The sequence below is a fragment of the Bos taurus genome, chromosome 7 (assembly GCF_002263795.3).
Source record: "Bos taurus isolate L1 Dominette 01449 registration number 42190680 breed Hereford chromosome 7, ARS-UCD2.0, whole genome shotgun sequence".
In the NCBI taxonomy this organism is placed as follows: domain Eukaryota; kingdom Metazoa; phylum Chordata; class Mammalia; order Artiodactyla; family Bovidae; genus Bos; species Bos taurus.
In genome coordinates, this window is record NC_037334.1 from 631,599 (window position 1) to 655,159 (window position 23,561).

The 23,561-nt window shown below is 39.2% G+C and overlaps 1 protein-coding gene across 2 annotated transcripts in view; it reads right to left on the bottom strand.

Moving 5' to 3' along the window:
• CNOT6 (CCR4-NOT transcription complex subunit 6) overlaps positions 1 to 23,561 on the bottom strand; it is an 83,818-nt gene that overhangs the window by 46,784 nt on the left and 13,473 nt on the right. For both annotated transcript variants that reach the window (XM_005208378.5, NM_001101161.1), the window contains 1 exon segment: positions 17,784 to 17,897. In XM_005208378.5, the coding sequence (XP_005208435.1) occupies positions 17,784 to 17,895 (112 nt within the window). In that variant the 5' untranslated portion in view covers positions 17,896 to 17,897.

Sequence of the window (23,561 nt, forward strand, 5' to 3'; positions counted from 1 at the left end):
CTTGAGTTTAATGAGTGACAACATACATTAAATAAGTTGTCTTTAAATAGAAACACATGTCAAACAGCTTATGTATCATCAACTGACAGAAATACTACCACCAAAGGTTGCTAGGAACCTAACGATTTCATCTGAGAGTAACAGTTCAGTATTTGCTAATTCAGGTAGTTATATAGAACATGACTACAGTGAATAATGAGAATCAACTATAATTGGAAACAGTGGTAATTTTAATTTTTCTCCAGTCAAAACTCCTGTTGAAGTTCAAGACTAGGATTTCAGGCTTCTAGCAAGGGAGACTGCAAGCTTACAAAAGGAGATTCAGTTTTAAGATTTGCAAATTGGATTAAAAGGAAGGAAAGAGACCAGATTAAAATACACAAAGGGTGCTAAGGAAAACACTTGGCAGATTAAATACAGATTAAATAATGCTTAGTTTAAAAATAGTAGGATTGGCGAGGGAGAAAATGAACTTAATGCACCAAGCATTTGAGTTAACAAAAATTTCAATTCATAAAGGAAACCGCAATCGCCAAGGTATATATACACATTGCTGAACTCTTGTGGGAAGGAATTCATGTCCTGCTGCTGCTAAGTCACTTCAGTCGTGTCCGACTCTGTGCGACCCCAAAGACAGCAGCCCACCAGGCTCCACCATCCCTGGGATTCTCCAGGCAAGAACACCGGAGTGGGTTGCCATTTTCATGTCCCAATAGCAACAAAAAGATGCAGCTTGTTCAAATTAAACAGATCTGATTTAAGCAAAAGATTATAGCTCAAAGTAAAAAGCCTAGAACTTGAGAATGGGAAGACTAAAACTAAGTATTAGGAAAAACACAAAAATTGAGAGAAAGGTGAAAATGTTAGTTGAAAATAAAATGACCACCACAGTGTGATGTAGAAAAGAATGATGCATTCAAGTCAGGGGACTTACGTTCTAGTCTGGCTCTAACACTAAGAGCTACAGTCCATGGTGTTGCAAAGAGGCAGACACAACAGAGTGACTGAACTGAACTAACACTAAGTAGCTCTACCACGTGGTAACACAGCATCATTTTTAAAAAAACAAAATTCTATCACCTAGCATGACTACCATTTTATCACATTAATATGTTAATATAAAAAGCACTGAAAATGGACTGAAAGCTTCTTTAAATTTGATTTAATAAAAGAAAAAATGAAAAAATAATGGGAATACAGACCTTCAAATTTTGTTTTCTTTTGCTACAGAAGATTTTCTAAAATCCCTCTATGGTTAAGCTAAGTTCTAAAAAACATTAAAGCTTATTCTTTACAGTTTTAACTGCATGCTTCACTTTTACACTTGACTCCCTATAGTAAAATAGTAAGAAATCATTGTTTTATTCTTCTTCCCATCCAATCATTACATCTGTCAAAACTATAAATGCATATACCCTCTGACTTATAGATTTATTAGCAGAAATACAAAATCACCTACAAGTTTATTTACTACAGCACTGCTTGTCAGACATCAGTACTGTACCAATGAAATTACAGTATACATGTGACAGAATATATGGAGTTTAAAACATACAGGAGAGTTATCTATATACATGTTAAGAAATCTAAAACATGTTACGTTTAAAGAAAGAGCCCAGTGCAGATTTGTATATAATGTACAACACCTTTTGAGTTAAAAATAAGGGATGGAACAAGAATTTATTTTATATATACATAGAGGGACTCTAAAAGCATGCAAAAGAAATTAATAAAGCTGTATGTGAATGGTCACGTGCCTGTGATTGCTAGGAAGTGTAACAAGGGGATGAGAGACTTCCATGGTACTTTATATTCTCCATGTCCCCTCTTCCTAAGATGTTAACTCCACCCTCTCCTAATATCATTAACTCGAAAGTCAGCTATTTTAAGGATGCTTTCTGTGATTCCTGGTTAAGACAATCTTAAAAATGACAAACAGTTCAAGCTTTCTCCCTTGTATTTATCAAGGTTTGATTAAGTACCTTCTTGAAGGAATTTCTTCCTACAGTCTGCTGGATTACTGAACTCTTCTGTCCCACCAAAGTTTCAATAAATGAATGAGTGACATATAAGTGATTCTAATGATGGCCTCAGAGCCACCATTCAGTATCTGCTGTATCTCCTTGGGTCTCCCTCCTCTCCTGTTTACCCATCCCCACTATGAACTTCCATACAGCAGACACCAGGGTTGTCCAGAGGGTGGGCATGCACAAGCTGATAACATAATGAAAGCTACCTGACTCTGAGTTACTTACCACATTATCAAAGAACCAAAAATAATATTTAAAAAAATTTTTTTTAATCAGAAATATTTGATTCAGAATTTGGGAGACATGGTCTATCACTTTCCAGTGGAAAACAGTTAAGTCTGAATAGAGATTAACTTTGTGATAAACTCAAGCTTTCAAAATGCTGGAAAATGTCACAAAGTAGTTAAGACTGATATGTAACCTACAGCCAGGTCACCTAGTTCTAAGATCATTTAATGACTACCAAGGAGTGCGACTACCAAGGAGTGCAGATTTAAGGCTCTACTTACTGGAAGATTCCTGGGAGCAGCTCTGATCGGTATACTGTCCTTGCCCTACACTGCTACCTCAAAAGCCTGGAATAAGCAGTTATTCTGGGCTACAGATGTACCTAAAAACAGGTAACCAGTGTTACCCCACACAATGAAAAAACAGTAAGACCACCACCAAATGAGGAACAGGAAAAGAAATTTGGTATCTGCAGATTCTTTAAGCAGAATTTTCAAATTAGTACACATCTGTATTTGTTTCCAATTATTTAAGAAAGATATGGTCTTTTCTGGGATTCCCTGGTGGCTCAGATGTAAAGCCTTCACCCACAATGAGGGAGACCTGGGTTTGATGCCTTTGTCAGGAAGATTCCCTGGAGAAGGAAATGGCAACCCACTCCAGTACTCTTGCCTAGAAAATTCCATGCATGGAGGAGCCTGGTGGGGCTACAGTCCATGGGGTCACAAAGAGTCGGACACAACTGAGCAACTTCACTTTTTACTTTATAGTCTTTTCTATCAAAGGAGAAGGTATAAGAAATAAAGAAGTGATTCACTCTTAGAATAGTTGAACAGAAAGGTATATAGCCAGCTTGTGAATAAGATTCCTAAATGGTGGCTAGGTATCAATCCTTTGCTCTTTTCATGTCCTGATTCTCTTTCCTCATAAGAACATTTCGGCAGGCTAAGTTTGCAGGCTTTACCCTGGACATGTGCAAAGAACTAAAAGGGTGGGGAAAACAGTTATCAATTGTCCAATAAAAAAACTTAGGCAATGTCTGGGAAAGACTGTAAAACTCTGTGGTCCTCAATCTATGAGGAGCCAGGGGAGGCAATCTGCACCTTAGGAATAGACCAAGTGGACTTCCCATTTGGTGTGCTTGCTCCCAGACCTGAGTCTGTAGCACATCCTTCTGCAGAAGTAAAGACTACCTTGCGGAGCCATTTTCAATTGTCTGTTTTATTCCTCCAACACTGTTTGAGAGCATTTCCAACACTATAATGAGAGTCATTTGTTGCTGACCAATAATCCCGCTGGGCAAAAGAAAAACTAAGTAAAAAAAGAGGAAGACCACCACAAATGAGTTCAAAAGAAATGGAGGACTATAGAGGCAGCAAGACATGAGAGACAAAGAACCTGGAGAAAAGGGAAGCAAATATAGAAGTAATGAGTGAGACACATCCCACCACATTACTTCTAAAGGAATGCATTGAATCACAAGCAGCAGAAGCAAGCAGATGAAATGAAAGTTGGGGCCGGGAGGGTGAAGTGTTGAGCACAACGTTAAGTCCTCTTACACAGCTGGGAACGCAAAACAGCAATTGAACCACTAAGGAATTTGATTTTGTTAACCATCAAGATTCCAGCTGGCATCTATAAATGGAATAGGGGTGACTCTGCAGTAAGTCAACTCTTAAAACCCCTGCCAACACCAAGTTTAAATGAGATGAATGAATCCCTGATTAGATTAAGGTCACTCCTTACAGAACTGTCTGACAAACAAAAAGGAAAATTCACTCCTAAGAAACAGAATACCATTCAGACCATCAAATTATGCTGCCATTTAACATATAATTCCTATTACTTAATAAAAATTACCAGACCAAACAAATGAAAAACAGAAGAAAAAGAGAAACAACAAAACAGAATGCCCAGGAGATTTAGATACTGGAGTTACCAAACACAATCTTAAACAGAAAAAAAAAAAAAAACTGACAGACTTAATTTTCAGCAAGATAGAGTAACATGAACTGGATTTACCCTCCCACCTAAAGCAACTAAAAAACCGGACAAATATATGAAATATTGAGTTTAAGGCACTGGACAGACAATAGGCAACACAGGACAGTGATCACTGATGAGACGGAAAACAAGGTGAGCCCTTAAGTCTGTTCCACTTTATGGCTACAGTTTCCAAAGTAGTACAAGGAGTAGTACATTGCCAAATGGAGTCTGGCAACATTATGTAAATTGAAGAGATGATGCTGGGAGTCCAAAGATGCCAAGGTGACTATAGGTGACAAGGCAAAGCCCCAAAGAGGAGAGACTACACAGATTGAAAGCTCTGGAGACCTGAAGAGGACACTGAAGGGGGAGTCAGTTTGCAACGAAGTTTACAACAAAGAGAGCAGGCAGTCTGAACATCAAAGATTACTGCGAGGTAAGGAAACTCAGATACTGAGTTAAGGAATTTGCTATTCCTCTCTGTAAGGGAAAATGCAAGCTTCTGGGCTCACTGAATTCATTCCTGTCATATGCATCTCAGCTATCTGGGGCCAAATCCAGTTTCCTGATTGCTTACATCCTTAATGCCTTGTTCACCACCTTCACCTTAAGGAGTGGGGATGGCTGCTGCCTCCATTCCTCTGAGCGCCTCAGCAATCACCACACGGGGCAGGGGAAAGGTGGCAACTTGTGCTGGATTGCTCTGTGTTCCGTTTTGAGAGCCCTCACTCACATGTGGAGGCCCGAAATTGCTGATGGCTGTGACATTTCTTGTTTATTGATATGGCAGGAGATAACTTCATTTCACAGTAGCCTGGGTCCCAGAATTTCTCCAAACTGACCAGCCAAGGCCCCAGACTGAGAAAAAAGAAAAAAAAACTCAAAAAAATAGGAAATAAAATAAAGTAGGACGGGTATAAAAGAGATAAAGGGGGGCAAAGTCCAGATAAAAATGAAAGAAGGGAACAGAACCAGAAAGTTTCAGAAAATAAAATACATTACCACAATTGTGAACACTCTGCAAACAAAAAACACAGGAGAAGGAGCTCTAAAGTTAGAAAAACTATCCTGAAGCACACCTAAAAGTTCATAAAAATTAAATTTAAATAAAAATGAACAAGTTAAAAGGTCAAATCCTATAAAAGTTGTCATATAGTTCTAAAAATTATATAAGAAAAACATATATAAGGAACAGGAAAACATATATATAAGAAGCAGGAAAAACTCTCTATAGACAACAAAAACATACCAAACACACCCCAAAACTATCACCTACAATTTCAAAATGATTGGAAAGGTATTAAGAAATGATAAATGAACATAAATAAGACTTCTAAATGCCAATTAAGTTACTCTGTGGATACTGACAAACTAATCCTGAAGTTTATACAGAGGAGGAAAAGATACAGAATAGCCAACACAGAACTGAAGAATAAAATTTGGATGCTACCTGACTTCAATACTACAAAGTTACGGTAATCAAGACTGTGGTATTGGCAACAGAATGAACAAGAAACCAGAAACAGATGCACATAAATACAGTCAACTGATCTCTGACAAAGGAGCAAGGGCAATACTATAGAGAAAAGTCATTTCAATGAAAGGTGCTGGAACATCCACGAGTAAAACAAAATCCAACCTCACACTCTTCATAAAAACGGACTCAAAATGGATCATAGAACTAAACATAAAACATAAAACCATAAAGCTCCTGGAAAACACCACAGGAGAAAACCCACATGGTTTTGAGTCTGCACTGACTGCATATTTATGTGGGTCTATTGGCACTTATGGCGTCTCTTTCTGGTCTCTGTTTCACTCTTCTCCAGTGACTACACATAATACCAAAAGCACAATCTGTGAAAGAAAGAATAAACTGGACTTCATTAAAATAACTTCTGCTCAATGGAAGACTGTTAGGAGAATGAAAAGACAAGCCAGACTGGGAGAAAACACTTGCAAATATATAGCTGATAAGGGACTGTTATTTATACAAAGAACTCTTAAAACTCAACAGGAAAACAACTCAATGAAAAAATGGGCAAAGTCTCTTCAATAAGAGGTGCTGGGAAAACTGGACAGCTACGTGTAAAAGAATGAAACAAGAACACTTCCTAACACCATATGGAAAAATAAACTCAAAATGGATTAAAGACCTAGATGTAAAACCAGAAACTATAAACCTCTTAGAGGAAAACACAGGCAATACATTCTCTGACATACATCACAGCAAGATCCTCTTTGACCCACCTCCTAGAGTAATGGAAATAAAAACAAAAATAAACAAATGGGAATTAATTAAACTTAAAAGTTTCTGCAGAGCAAAGGAAACAATAAACAAAATTAAAAGATCAGAATGGGAGAAAATAATTGCAAAAGTAACAACTGACAAATCATTAATCTCCAGAATATGTAAAAAGCTCATACAGCTCAACATCAGGAAAACCAACAACCCAATCAAAAAATGGGCAGAAGACCTAAACAGACATTTCTCCAAAGAAGACATACAGACACATGAAAAGATGCTCAACATCAAGCAGTATTCAGTTCAGTTCAGTCGCAGTCGTGTCCGACTCTGTGACCCCATGAATCGCAGCAGGCCAGGCCTCCCTGTCCATCACCAACTCCCGGAGTTCACTCAGACTCACATCTATCGAGTCAGTGATGCCATCCAGCCATCTCATCCTCTGTCATCCCCTTCTCCTCCTGCCCCCAATCCCTCCCAGCATCAGAGTCTTTCCCAGTGAGTCAACTCTTCGCATGAGGTGGCCAAAGTACTGGAGTTTCAGCTTTAGCATCATTCCTTCCAAAGAAATCCCAGGGCTGATCTCCTTCAGAAATGCAAATCAAAACTACACTGACCACCTCACACTGGTCAGAATGGCCATCATCAAAAAATCCACAAACAATAAATACTCGAGAGGGAGTGGAGAAAAGGAAACTCTCTTGCACTGTTTGTGGGAATATAAACTTATACAGCCACTATGGAGAACAGTAAGAGAACAGGGAGATTCCTTTAAAAAAACTAGGAGTAAAACACACCATATGACCCAACAATCCCTCTACTGGGCATATACTCTTTCATAAATGAAAGAGACGCATGTATCCCAATGTTTGCTGCAGCACTATTGTATATAGCTAGGACATGGAAGAGAAACTAAAGACCCTCTTGTGAAGGTGAAAGAGGACAGTGAAAAAGCTGGCTTAAAACTCAACATTCAAAAAACTAAGATCATGGCATCCAGTCCCATCACTTCATAGATAATAGACAGGAAGAAAAACAGACACAATGACAGACTATTTTCTTGGGCTCCAAAATCACTGCAACCATGAAATTAAAAACACTTGGCCCTTGGAAGGAAAACTGTTACATACCTAGACAGCGTATTAACAAAGGAGAGACACTACTTTGTTGACAAGGTCTGGATCGTCAAACCAGCAGTCACGTAATGATACTAGAGTTGGACTGTAACCAAGAAGGGTTAATTTTGAATTTACACTGGAACAGCTTCTGTGACTTTAACCCTTTTTGTTATTAAGCATACATAATGGTGTGCCTCAGGAAGATAACCTGACCCAGCCCACCTGTGAAGGACTGTGACAACTTAAATCATTTGTGTGGCAAATGGCTCAGCATGAGGCACGGCACGAGGCATCCTTCATTTTCTGCTCACAGGCTCGCCCCAGAAATTCACAATTCGAGAGGCTGGAATCACAGATAAATGTGGCATCTTTGTTGTATGACAGGCAATATTCCATTTCATACTACCCATGAAATGACTGTGAAAAAGTGAAACTAATATATCCCCCTACCTGAGTATTGCCATTCTAAGAGATATTTGCCGGAATGAAATGATCTTTTTACTTTGTTTCCTCACTTCCCCTCATCCCTGATCCATAAAAGAATCTGACATCCAGGCCCCAACATGATAGTTTTTTTTGAGGCAGGAGGCACCCATCTTCCTGGTCCCAACACCTCATCTGATTTTCACTGACTTGCTATGAACAGATTTAGCCTGGACTCAGTAGCAGGACCAAAAAGAAGGCTGAGTGCCAAAGAACTCATGCTTTCTAACTGTGGTGTTGGAGAAGACTCTTGAGAGTCCCTTGGACAGCAAGGAGATCAAACCACTCAATCCTAAAGGAAATCAACCCTGAATATTCATTAGAAGGACCCATGCAAACCTTAAGTTAAAGCTCCCATTCTCTGGTGACCTGATGCGAACACCTGACTCATTGGAAAAGACCCTGATCCTGGGAAAGATTGAGGGCAGGAGGAGAAGGGGGAGACAGAGGATGAAATGGTTGGATGGCATCACTGACTCAATGAACATGAGTTTGAGCAAACTCCAGGAGATAGTGAAGGACAGGGAAGCCTGGCATGCTGCAGTCCATGGGATCACAAAGAGTCAGATATAACTTAGTGACTGTAAAACAACAACATGAACATAGAAGCAACCTAGATGTTCATCAACAGATGAATGGATAAAGAAGTTGTTGTGGTACATATACACAATGACATTTTCAGTTCAGTTCAGTCGCCCAGTTGTGTCCGACTCTGCGACCCCATGAATCGCAGCACGCCAGGCCTCCCTGTCCATCACCAACTCCCGGAGCTTACTCAAGTTCATGTCCATTGAGTCAGTGATGCCATTCAGCCATCTCATCCTCTGTCGTCCCCTTCTCCTCCTGCCTTCAATCATTTCCAGTATCAGAGTCTTTTCCAATTAGACAGTTCTTCCCTGGAGAAGGAAATGGCAACCCACTCCAGTACTCCTGCCTAGAAAATCCCATGGACGGAGGAGCCTGGTGCAGGCTACTGTCCCTGGGGTCGCAAAGGAGTTGGACATGACTGAGAGATTTCACTTCACTACTTCGCGTGTAGCCAAAGTATTGGAGGTTCAGCTTTAGCATCAGTCCTTCAAATGAATATTCAGGACTGATTTCCTTTTGGATGGACTGGTTGGATCTGCCTGTGTTCCATGGAACTCTCAAGAGTCTTCTCCAATACCACAGTTCAAAAGTATCAATTCTTCAGCACTCAGCATTATGGTCCAGTTCCCCATCTGTACATGACTACTGGAAAAACCATAGTTTCAACTATACGAACCGTTGTCAGCAAAGTAATCTCTCTGCTTTTTAATATGCTATTTAGGTTGGTCATAGCTTTCCTTCTAAGGAGCAAGCATGTTTTAATCTCATGACTGCACTCACCAGCTCCACTGATTTTGGAGCCCCCCAAAAATAAAGTCTATCACTGTTTCCATTGTTTCCCCATCTATCTACCATGAAGTGATGAGACCAGATGCCATGATCTTTGTTTTTGAATGTTGAGTTTTAAGCCAGTTTTTTCACTCTCCTCTTTCACTAAGAGGCTCTTTAGTTCCTCTTCACTTTCTGCCATAAGGATGGTGTCATCTACATATCTGAGGTTATTGATATTTCTCCCAGCAATCTTGATTCCAGCTTGAGCTTCATTCAGCCCAGCATTTTGCACAATGTACTCTGCACATAAGTTAAATAAGCAGGGTGACAATATATAGCCTTGACATACTGCTTTCCCAATTTGAAACCAGTCCACTGTTTCATGTACAGTTCTAACTGTTGCTTCCTGACCTGCATACAGGTATCTCAGGAGGCAAGTAAGGTGGTCTGGTATTCCCTTCTTTTGAAGAATTTTCCACAGTTTGTTGTGATCCCCACAGTCAAAGGCTTTAGTGTAGTCAATGAAGCAGATATCTTGCTGGAATTCTCTGATTTTTTCTATCATCCAATGGATGTTGGCCATTTGATCTCTGGTTCCTCTGTCTTTTGTAAACCCAGCTTAAACACCTGTAAGTTCTCAGTTCATGTACTGTTGAAGTCTGGCTTGGAGAATTTTCAGCATTACTTTGCTAGCACATAAGATGAGTGTAATTATGTGGTAGTTTGAACATTCTCTGGCATTGCCTTTCTTTGGGACTACAATGAAACCTGACCTTTCCCAGTCCTGTGGCCACTTCCAAATTTTTCCAAATTTGCTGGCATATTGAGTGCAACACTTTCATAGCATCATCCTTTAGGATTTGAAATATCTCTGCTGAAATTCCATCACCTCCACTAGCTTTGTTCATAGTGATGCTTCCTAAAGCCCATTTGACTTTGCACTCCAGGATGTCTGGCTCTACATGAGTCGTCACACCATCATGGTTATCCGCATCATTCAGATCTTTTTTTGTACAATTCTTCTGTGTATTCTTGCCACGTCTTAATATCTTCTGCTTCTGTTAGGTCCATACCATTTCTGTCCTTTATCGAGCCCATCTTTGCATGAAATGTTCCTTTGGTATCTCTGATTTTCTTCAAGAGATCTCTAGTCTTTCCCATTCTATTGTTTTCCTCTATTTCTTTGCACTGACCACCGAGGAAGGCTTTCTTATCTCTCCTTGCTATTCTTCGGAACTCGGCATTCAGATGGATACATCTTTCCTTTTCTCCTTTGCCTTTCGCTTCTCTTCTATTTGTAAGCCCTCCTCAGAGAACCATTTTGCCTGTTTGCAGTTCTTTTTCTTGAGGATGGTCTTAATCACCACCTCCTAGACAATGTTATGAACCTCCATCTGTTATTTCTTCAGGCCCTCTATAAGATCTAATCCCTTGAATTTATTTGTCACTTCTACTGTATAATCACAAGTGACTTGATTTAGGTCATACCTGAATGGTCTTATGGTTTTCCCTACTTTCTTGAACTTAAGTCTGAATTTGGCAATAAGGAGCTCATGACCTGAGCCACAGTCAGCTCCAGGTCTTGTTTTTGCTGACTTTAGAGCTTCTCCATCTTCAGCTGCAAAATGTATAAGCAATCTGATTTTGGTATGGACCATCTGGTGATGTCTATGCATAGAGTTGTTTCTTGTATTGTTGCAAGAGGGTGTCTGCTATGAACAGTCTGTTCTCTTGGCAAAACTGTGAGCCCTTGCCTGCCTCATTTTGTACTCAAAGGCCAAATTTGCCAGTTAGTCCAGGTATCTCTTGACTTTCTACTTTTGCATTCTAGTCCCCTGTGACGAAAAGGACATCTTTTTTTTGGTGTTAGTTCTAGGAGGTCCTTTAGTTCTTCATAGATCCGTTCAACTCCAGCTTCTTCAGCATTAGTGGTTGGGGGATAGACTTAGATTACTATGGTATTGAATGGTTTGCCTTGTAAATGAACAGGATCATTCTGTCATTTTTGAGACTGTACCCAAAAACTGCATTTCAGACTCTTTTGTTGACAATGAGGGCTACTCCATTTCTTCTAAGGGATTCATGCCTACAGTAGTAATGTAATGGTCATCTAAATTAAATGACATTTTACTCAGCCATAGAAAAGAACACATTTGAATCAGTCCTAATGACTGAATCTAGAACTTTTTATATAGAATGAAGACAGAAAGAGTATTGTAATTAATGTGTATATACGCTGCTACTGCTGCTAAGTCTGGTGCTGATAAACCTATTTGCAGGTCAGCAAAGGACTGCAGACAGAGAAAAGACTTATGAACTCAGTGGAGGAAGGAGAGGGTGGGATGAATTGAGAGTGTAGTATGAAAACACATATATTACCATAATGTAAAACAGACAGCCAATGGAAATTTGCTGTATGATGCAGGGGCAGGATGGGGTGGGAGGAGGGAGGGAGGTTCAAGAGAGAGAGGATGTATGTATACCTATGGCTGATTCATGTTGATGTATGGCAGAGACCAACATAATATTGTAAAGCAATTATCCTCCAATTAAAAATAATTTTTAAAAAAATCTAAAAAAAAAAAACTGGGGGGGTGAACTGAACAGACACCACCTTGCCATTGAAGATATGTCCATAGTAAATAAGTATATGAAAAGATGCTCTTAATCATTTATCATCAGGGAAATGAAAATTAAAATAACAATGAGATACCACTATACATACCCATTATAATGGGCAAAACCCAGAACAATGTCAAATGCTGGAGAGGATATAGAGCAATAGGAACTCTCATTCACTGCTAGTGGAAATGCCAAATAATAGCCATTTTGGAATAGTCTGGCTTTTTTTTTTTTTTTTTTTTAACAAAATTAAACATTCTCACCATCACGCGCCTTGCCATTTACCCAGGAGCTGAAAACCTACATCAAACACACAAAAACCTGCATGTGGACATCTGTAGCAGCTTTATTCATAATTGCCAAAACTTGGAAATAATCAAGATGTCCTTCAGTAAGTGAATGGATAAACTGTGATATATCTAGACAACGGAATATCACTTAGCACTAAAAATATATGAAGTATCAAGCCATGAAAACACATGGAGGAACTTAAATGCATATTACTAAGTCAAAGAACCCAATCTAAGAAGTCTACACACTGTTTGATCCCAAGGATAGAAAAGGCAAAACAATGGTGAGAGTAAAAAGATCAGGGGTTCAGGCAGAGTGAAGCAGGAATGAACAGGGAGAGCACAGAGGACTCTCGGGGCAGTTATACTACTCTGTATGATATGACAGTGGTGGATACATGTCATTATATGTTTGTGTAAACCCCAAAAATCTACAATATCAAGAGTGAACTCTAAAGTAAACTATGAACTTGGGGTGCGAAAGCAGATTCATGGATGTAACAAATGCACCACTCTGGTGGGGGATGTTGACAGTGGAAGGATCACACACTGTACTTTACATCAAAGGTGCTATGAACCTAAAACAGTTTAGTCAAAAAAAAAAAAAAAAATTAAAACTCAGTAGTTTCCAGGGGCTGAAAGTGGGGGGACAGTCTGCCTAAAATGGAACAGGGTGAAGTTTTCTGCAGTGATGAAATCATTCCATATTGTAAGTGTGATGGTGGCTGAACGACTGTCTGACTGTACATGTAAAAGAATGGTACAACAGTAAGGGAGTGAACTTACTGTACTCTGTCTTTAAAGTGATTCTGAGACAAGTATGTAAATATTCAAATTCAGAGAATAAACCTCTCTGAAAGAAAAAGTGAAGAAAGGACTCAGAACAAACACTAAAGCTATTCAAGCTATTTTAATTTCAAGGAAACTTCCCTGAAATTAAAAGAGAAAAAACTCAAACTACACATTGAAAGAGCATACTATACCTAAGAATATCAAAGTAGAACAACCAATACCAAAATATATTCAAGTAAAAATTACTGACTTTAAAGGGAAAAAATTCTTTGAGCATCTAAGCAAAAAAGAGAAAATAATAATGAACTATAAAGAAAGCTGAGCACCAAAGAATTGATGCTTTTGAACTGTGAGGGTGGAGAAGACTCTCGAGAGTCCCTTGGACTGCAAGATCAAACCAGTCAATCCTAAAGGAAATCAGTCCTGAATATTCATTGGAAGGACTGATGCTGAGGATGAAGTTCCAATACTCAGGCCACCTGATACGAAGAACCAACTCCTTAGAAAGGACCCTGTTGCTGGGAAAGATTGAAGGCAGAAGGAGAAAGGAACGAAGGAGGACAAGGTTGGATGGCATCACCAACTCGATGGACGTGTCTGAGCAAGCTCCAGGAGTTGGTGATGGATGGGGAAGCCTGGCGTGCTGCAGTCCCCGGGGTCACAAAGAGTAGGACACGACTGGGAAACTGAACTGAACTGAATAATGAAAAGAAATCTGACTGCCATCAAGCCTACGGCAAAACAGGACAATTTTAAGCAATAAAATAAAGAGGAATAATGACAACTCACAGCATATGTTTGAAACCCAAATATAATAGTAAAATACTTTATTTCTTTAATTATTTTTGGATCGGTAGGGCCTCAGCTGAGGCGTGGGATTATTCCTTGTGGCACGGGGGCTTCTCCAGTTGTGGCACATCAGCTCAGTAGTTGTGGCACAAGGCCTTAATCACCCTGCAGCATGTGAGATCCTAGTTCCTGGACCAAGGATCAAACCTGAATTCCCTGAATTGGAAGTTGGATTCTTAAACCACTGGATACTTTAAAAATGAAACTTTAAAAATCTGATTGGTCACCTTCAAAGGACAACAGGTTATCCTGAAAACTCGTAAATAAAAGGAAAGAAAGAAGCATTCTTTTCTACCTCTCCTATACAAATTTATATCTTGAGCAATCAATTAATAAATGAGGGAATAAATCAACTGTGTGCATCATAGGTCACTCAGTTGTGTCCGACTCTTTGCGAGCCTGTGGACTGCAGCCTGCCAGGCTCCTCTGTCCATGGGATCCTCCAAGCAAGAATACTGGAGTGGTCGCCATGCCCTCCTCCAGCGGATCTTCCCAACCCAGGATCAAGCATTGCTTGTGTCTCCTGCATTGGCAGGAGGGTTCTTTACCACTAGCACCACCTGGGAAGCCCAAGATAAAATAAAATTAAATTTTAAGATGAGGGAAAGTATCTCTTAACAGATACAGCTCATCTAATTTAAAAAAAAAAAAAAGAGTATCACTATTTTGCAACCTTCAAAAAATTAATGGCTCTAGGCACTGAACATCAGTAGAAAAGAAGGCTTTTTTATCTTATGTGCCTCCTAAAGAAAAAGAATAATACCACACACATAACGCAGTCTTCAGTCCTGTCAAGGGTCTTAAATCCAACTCTTGATCAAGTCTCTGCATCCTACTTGCAAATATGGATGAAAAACATGTTGAACTGCATGCAGGAGAATACATACTGCAGGGTAATAAGAAGTTCAACAGATAAATTGTAACGAAAAGGATGGACAGGGAACATGTAAATTGAGCACTAAACTCTTAACACTTGTGTTTAGTTATCAGTCGTGTCCAACTCTGTGCAACCCCGCCAGGCTCCTCATCCATGGGGATTCTCCAGGCAAGAATACTGGAAATGTATTGCCATACTGCCATGCCCTCCTCCAGGAAATCTTCCCAACACAGGGATCAAACCTAGGTCTCCCGCATTGCAGGCAGATTCTTTACCATCTGAGCTACCAGGCAAGCCCTAAGGAAACAAAAGAAGTGATTACTATAAAAGTTAGAGTAACAGTTACTTTTGGGGAGTGGGGAAGGGATTGTGTTTGGCTGTGGTGTGGAAGGGGTTCTGGGAAAAGTGAAAAACTTCTAATTCCTTTTTTTTAAACTGTAATATAATATTTAATCCTCTATATCTAAAACATTTATTTCATTAATATCAAGTTATTAACAAAGGGTTTTACATCTCTTTTTTATAATTCTCTGAAATCAGGCATATGTTTTATACTTGGACTACATCCTAGTTTGGACTAAGGACATTTCTTTTTCAGATTTTTTATTTATTTTTGGTTGTGCTAGATCTTTGTTGCTGCACATGGGCTTTCTCTAGTTGCTGCAAGCAGAGGCTTTTCATTGTGATGGCTTCTCCTGTTGCAGAGCATGCGTTCTAGAGCACAGGCCACTAGTTGTGGTGTAAGGGCTTAGGTGTTCCAAGGCATGTGAGATCTTCCCAAACCAAGGATGGAAACCATGGCCCCTGCACTGGCAGGAGGATTCTTTGCCACTGAGCCACTGAGGGAAGCCCTGGACTAATCTAAGCACATTTCAAATGCTCAGTAGCCACATGCGTTTCATGCCTATTGGACTGATCAGAAAACTTCTAATTCTTGACCTGGGTATTACTAGGCTTCTGGCCTTAAAATAATTCACTAATATGCTTCTGGGGTTTTCTTTATCTGTGTTTGATTTTACCATTAAAAAAATGGCCTTCTTTAAAAAAGTAAATGACTAACAGCCATTTGGATTATCTGGCTACCTCCAATGGCACAAGATCTAACCACTCATCTCCCCAGAACCAGAAGAATATATGAGATTACTTCAGGTCCAGAATTCAGTGACCTCAGATCCCTAGAATTTTGTATCACAGATCTTAAGGAATGCTAGAGTATATAATATACATGATAACTCTAGCCTTGAAATAACTCTAATCTTAGCATGAAATGAATTCAGTCTTGAAAATTTCTACACACTGGAGTTTATATTCATGTATTAAGATAATAAAGTGACCTTCCTGATAGTGGTTTTGTTAATTACAAGGTCTTATTCCACCAGACCTATTCAATCAACAGCTTATCCTCCACAACACTTGGTAAAGATAAAACTGTTAAGAATGCTATTTTAAAGGAAAAATCTCTCCTTTTCATTCCTATCTTCTACACAGATCTCTTCCCAAAGTTCAGAGTAAGCAGAGAACAATGACTCCAAATTGCCACTGAGTTCCAAACATAAGGTAGAGTGAGCAGACAGAGAAAAATCCCCTTTACCTCAGAGATATAACCTCACTAACCTAAGTGCACTTTATAGATTATCCAAATTTCCTAGAAGCAAACGACTTGTAATTCAAAAACTGCTAATACAGACTGAAAAAAGAAAAATATAGTTAAATACCAACCCTGCAGAAATTAAAAGGGGAAGTTGGAACGGTAATTGCCTATGCTTCAAAGGCTCTCTGACAGAGAAAATCAAATTTGACAGGACAGCCAAAAGAAGAGAGAAATTTCACTCTCCCACCACTCTACACCAGCACTCCAGAAACTGGAAGAGGGAAAACAGGAGAGACCCATATAGGTACCAACCTCTACCAAGGCTGCATGAAGGTGCTTAGGTTTACTCAATAATTAATCAGAACTTTGGAGCTGACAGGGGAGAGATGCTACTATCACTACCTCCTTTTGCTTTCTGTACAGCACTTTTCTACTTAGACTTCACAGCTGTATTTTGTCTATTAGTTACTCACACTGGCATAGTCCCTTCCTCTCGCCCAGTAATATGTCAAAAGCGTCAGAATGAAACAGACCTTCCCCCCCATCTATATATCTTACATATGCCTAGTACAGCACCTGGAAAATGTTTTACACATAGCATATACTCAGTATGTTTGTTGCATTAAACTTTTAAAAATATCAAGGGCAGCCAGGTGAAAGAAAAGACAATTTGGTCAATATTATTTCAGAAAGCAACAGTCAAGAAAAACTAGAAGGAAAGCATGAGGAGGCATGTTAGGCCAACATGAACACAAAATTTCTTTAGCCCTGGTTGCCTTAAGAAGCAATCACGCCCCTTGGCCATATTTTTGAAGACTTGCATTAAAGGCAGAAGGGAATCCTGAGAGCTGCTTCAAACTCTTTCAAGATTTTGTGTTTCTGAACAAGGCTGTCCCCAGAGACTCAGACTGAAACACAAATTCAGAAAATAAGGAGAAACAAATTTATCCCAGAATCTACAGCCAAACAGGCATTCCCCACCTCATTGGAAACCTGTAACTGGATAACACAAAAATCCCTACCCTACGTCATCAGAGAATTAACGAACAGGACAAACCTTTGTATACTAATCACTACATATGCTATTTTCATTTCATCTTTGATATTATCATCTTGATTTTATAAAAGGACACTGACAGTGAGAAAATAAGCAATGAATGGGTTCTGAACTTTGACTCAAACCATGTTTTTCCTACTGAACATTTCAGCTTCTAAGACAAATCAGCATTGGTAAAATACAGCATTGCTTCCCTGTGTACTGGCATTACTAGATCTTAACTTCCAAACCATAAATTTAGCCGTGTATGTCTTACCACTTATTTCAAGCTCCACCCAATGAGATTTCTTTCCATTTGCTGCTTCCTCAGAGGACATAATTGTGTACATCCTCCGAGGGTCAGGGGGCTCGTATTTTTCTTTGGGCATGCCTGTTGAATCAAGAAAAGAAACCAATCAATATTTGAAAGAGTCAAATAACTGAAAATAACATCTTTTTTAAAAGTAGACATCCATATTATGATCTCTAAACACAATTTCCCACCAAAACAAACTAGGAACTCCTAAAAGAAATGGAAGATTTCAAGAATGGGATTGGAAAAATATAAACAAGCCTGGACACTAAGAAAGATGCTCTAGCTGTGAAGGGCATAGGAGTTAGCTTGAAGAGGTCCCACTGGCCAAGATAAGACAATCTGAACAACAAAAGGAAGACTACGAATCAATTTTAAACTGTATGACTCCAAAACTCTGATGGAAGAAAAAAAAAAAACCTGTCACCTGAAGTTGGAAAATAAAGGGAAAGAATCAAGTATTTATCCAGCATTTCTGGCAGAAACTAGTTGAGGAAATGTTCTTAACAGAATTCTAGCTAATAAATGAAGAAAGTTACGTAATTAGAAAAACCACTATTTCACAACCTCTAATGAAAAAAACGGATGACCGTTAATGGCTAATAAAGGAATCAGGTGAAAAATGTCCAATGGAAAACATTTAAATAGATCAGGCTGTAAGACCTCAACCCAAGGATCAATCTCAGGACAACTAGACTTATATGTCAATACTATGTACACTCTTGCCCCTTCATCCAAAAAAAAAATTACAAGACTGAACTTGAATCAAATAAGCCTCTCTAGATCTGGAACCAGTTTATACCAAGTAAGGAGACGGAGGAATATGGTAAAAGTAACATAAGACACAATAATGTGAATATACTTAACACTACTGAACTGCACACTTAAAATGATTATTAAGATAGCATATTTTGCTATGTATATTTTACTATGAGTAAAAAAATTTTTTCTTAACTATTAAAATAATGCCACAAGAATACAGCCAGCCAGATGCAGACAACAGAAAGTTCTACATGACAGAAGGCCCAATTTCCTCAACAAATAAATTATATGAAAAGGAAACTGATATTAAATGACTTATGAGGCACAGCAATCAGATGTAATGTATAAACCTCATCTGGGTCTAATGTGACCAAATTAAATGTAAAAAACATTTATGAGAATCAGACAAACTGGAAGAATTATATCTAAGCTGATACTGGGACTACTGTTCATTTTGCTTGTGGTTATTTTAAAATTCATATTAAAAAGCAGAGACATTACTTTGCCAACAAGGATCCGTCTAATCAAAGCTACGGTCTTTCCAGTAGTCACGTATGGATGTGAGAGCTGGACCATAAAGAAAGCTGAGCACCAGAGAATTGATGCTTTTGAACTGTGGTGTTGGAGAAGACTCTTTGAGAGTCCCTTGGACTGCAAGGAGATCAAACCAGTCAATCCTAAAGGAAATCAATCCTGAATATTCATTGGAAGGACTGACGCTGAAGCTCTAATACTTTGGTCACCTGATGCGAAGAACTGACTCATTGGGAAAGACTCTGATGCTGGAAAAGATTGAAGGCAGGAGGAGAAGGGGATGACAGAGGATGAGATGGTTGGATGGCATCTCCGACTCGATGGACAGAAGTTTGAGCGAGCTCCAGGAGACGGTGATAGATCGGAAAGCCTGGCGTGCTCCAGTTCATGGGGTAGCAAAGAGTCGGACACAACTGAGCAACTGAATTGAACACCTACTCTGGATACCTTACACAGCTAAACAAAGCTGGAGAAAAACCCACTATCATATGAAGTTAAAGTGAGCCAGTCAGCAATTACTTACCTCAAATGGAGTTACTGCTAAATGGGTTTGAGGTTTTAGTTTTACAAAAAGAAAAGAGTTGCAAAGAAGGATGATGGTGATGGCTGCATAACATCATCAATGTATCTAATAACACTGAATGCTACACTTAAAAATGGTTAACATGGTAAACTTTATGTTATGTATATTTTACACAGTAAAAAAATTAGAAAAGGGCTAAAGCTACTTTCATTATGTTATGCCGCTTCTGTACTGATGAGAACTAGAGCTATTTTTCAAACACAAAGATGGTTTTGACTATGTAGTCAAAACACAGGAAGAGGTAAGTAATCCCTTTTTGAAAAAGGTAAGTAAATAGTGAGACTAACCACCTGCACAAGAAACAGAATATCTAGTTTTTGTTTTGTTAAATATTGTTAATAAAACTGTTCTCCTACATGTTGATTTCTCCAGAATAGAAATGACTGAAGTTTTTAGACTAATACAAAACATACCTAACAAAGACCTATACTGTCAAGAACTGTTCCTATTCCATCTAGAGGACAAGCTGGCAAAGCAAGTGCCTACTGTGAATCATATGAATATACCAGTAATAACAAAACACTGTGTAAGGCGACCAGAGCTTAATGACAACATCCCTTACGAGTCCTTATGATCACTCAAATGCCACTGTTCTGACTAGATTTTACTTACAAAGCAACCATCTGATCTTCACTGGCTTTCCAAATAGAATTTAATGATAAGCTGCTGTGTTCAGCTAAGGTTAGTATTTTGGTCCTATGAGCTATTTTTTTAAACTAATATACTGTAATTGGAGGATAATTATTTTACAATATTGTGATGGTTTCTGCCATACATTGATATGAATCAGCCATGGGTGCACATGTGTCCCCCCATCTTGAACCACTCCCTCTCCCTCCCCAACCCATCCCTCTGGGTTGTCCCAGAGCACTGGCTTTGAGTGCCCTGCTTCATGCACTGAACTTGCACTGGTCATCTATTTCACATATGGTAATATACATGTTTCAATACTATTCTCTCAATTCATCCCACCCTCCCCTTCTTCTAAAAGTCTGTTCTTTACATCTGTCTCTTTTGCTGCCTTGCATATAGGATCATCATCACCGTCTTTTTAAATTCCATATGTATGTGTTAATATACGGTATTGGTGTTTCTCTTTCTTACTCCACTTCATATATTAGGCTCCAATTTCATCCACCTCATTAGAAATAACTCAAATGTGTGCCTTTTTATAGCTGAGCAATATTCCATTGTGTATATGTACCACATCTTCCTTATTCATTCATCTGTCAATGGACATCAAGGTTGCTTCCATGTCCCAGCTATTGTAAACAGCGCTGCAATGAACACTTGGGTACATGTGTCTCTTAATTCTGGTTTCCTCAGTGTGTATGCCCAGCAGTGAGATTGTTGGTTTGTATGACAGTTCTATTCTCAGTTTTTTAAGGAATCTCCACACTGTTCTCCACAGTTTGCGTTCCCACCAACAGTGTAAGAGGGTTCCCTTTGAGTTATTAAATCATTTGACTTAGTGAAAGTTCAGAAGACTGATTTACCAATCTCATGCAAGCTTAGTTAGTGTGAATCAATGTCCAGAGTTCATGCTTCAGAGAATAAATAAAAGTATTACCGGACTGAAACCTGAAATCCAGGTCTTAGACCTGGGGTCATTCCATCAAGAGTCATGATTTCTGCCTAGGCAGCCAGCCACTCCCTTTCTGAGTTTTCAAGACATGTGATGGGTTGTCTTAAAATTTAAGAGACAGCACATCACTCTAAACTTGAAAGAGGCACAGTCTTTATTTTCCAAATCCCCAAGAGTGCGAAAAGAACATGAGAGAATAAAAGAAATGGTAGCAAACTGGACAATTAAGCCCTTCTGAGAAGCGTATCTGCCCACTAAGCAATTCCATCCATTTTTCTTGGAGTCCAACAGAACACAGTATTGGAAACTAGGTAGTAAAAAGGACATAAGAACACCAACAATTCAGGATTTTTCCTCAGGCCTTGAAATCAACAAGCAGCTCTTGCTCTCTAAAAAATACAGTATGTCGCTGCAGATTACTATCTGAAAAGAGTAAAAGGTTTTCAAAACTGACTGGAAAACTGCCAAGGAAAATTACAAGACTTTTAAAAAATAGCTAGGCCAGAGTCAGCATGTATATAACCCCAGACTAGTCAATCTTCAACTCCCCCAATCCAATGCCAAACATCATTACTGATCCTGGCAGCATAAAATCTGTCCCTGATCTAGACCTCAGAGAAATGGTTTTTCATTATCTTAGAATAAAATAATTATTTACCTTGAAGAAATACAGGACATTATTTACCAGACAGAAAGATACGCTTACATTATTAAAGATTTTATGAAATGGCTTAAAAATACACAGGAGAAAGGGTAACAGAGAAGTGGAGGGAGGAGGAGAGGGGAAGGGGTCCGGTGGGGGACCCTAACTGCAAGTCAAACACCATTTGAGGCAGCTTCCAAACTAAGAAATTTAGTACTAAATAAAAAGATTTAAGCATCTATCCTTTCAATGGGTACTCTATTTCAGTCATCAAATGGCCCAGGTGAAAAAAAGTCCTATTTTACAAAAGAAAGACAATAAATGAAGTATGAAAAAATAAAAACAATATCATTTCACAATTCCCAATGAGCCTTTCTAAAACAAAGACTTATAAACTGAGTTAAAACCTTGGGATGAATCACTGGCACTGGCATAATGCTAAGGTAACACCACCACCCAGGTTGTTTTTTGATTATAAGGTAGAAAATGTTCAACAGAGGAATAAACTATTACCTCTTCATCAATCTTCTCAACACTAGTAAGGGGCAGAACCAGACACTGTGGGTCTTTTGATCTGACAGAATATGAAATACACACCAATAATGTTTACCCTTTTCAGAACTGGAGGAACTGGCTGTGCTGTGCTGTGCTTAGTTACGTTCGACTCTTTGCAACCCCATGGACTGTACCCCACCAGGCACCTCTGTCCATGGGGATTTCCAGGCAAGAATACTGGAGTGGGTTGCAATTTCCTCCTCCACAGGATCTTCCCAACCCAGGGATCGAACCCAGGTCTCCTGCAATGCAGGTGGATTCTTTACAGTCTCAGCCCCCAGGGAAGCCCAAGAACACTGGAGTAAATAGCCTATCCCTTGTCCAGGGGAACTTCTGACCCAGGAATCAAACTGGCGTCTCCTGCATTGCAGGTGGATTCTTTACCAGCAGAGCTACCAGGGAAGCCCAGAGCAACTGGCTAGATGACACCAAAGCAGCAACTGCAATGAAGGACTTTCTCCAGGATAACTGGTCTGCTACCTTCAACAAACTGGGGTCAGAACTATTACAGATTTGAAGAGAATGAAGAGATGTATATAATGAGATGTAATGAATGATCCACAAATCCACAACAACATTCTGCAGACAGCTGGAGAAACATTTAATACCTAGTTCATATTTTGAAATATTAATAAATTATTATGAGATTTTATTGCAGCAATGTATAAAAACTTGTTAAAAGACACTCTAAAGTTAAATAATTTAATTGTAATGGCCAGATTTTTTTCCCAAGGGAAATAAGTTTGAGTCATAGCCAATTTTTTTATATTTTAATTAGAGTATGATTGCTTTATAATGCATCAGTTTCTGCTCTACAGCAACATGAATCAGATGTAAGCATACATAGATCCCCTCCCTCTTGAGCCTCCATCGCAGCCCCCAGCCCCACTCCCTAGGTCATCACAGAACATGGAGCATAGCTTCCTGTGCTCCACAGCAGCTCCCATTAGCATCTATTTCACACACGGCCGTGTATGTATGTGAGTGCTGCTCTCTCAACGTGTCCCACTATCTGTTTCCCCACATCCACAAGTCCATTGCCTGGGTCTGTGTTTCTAGTCCTGTCCTGCAAATACGTTC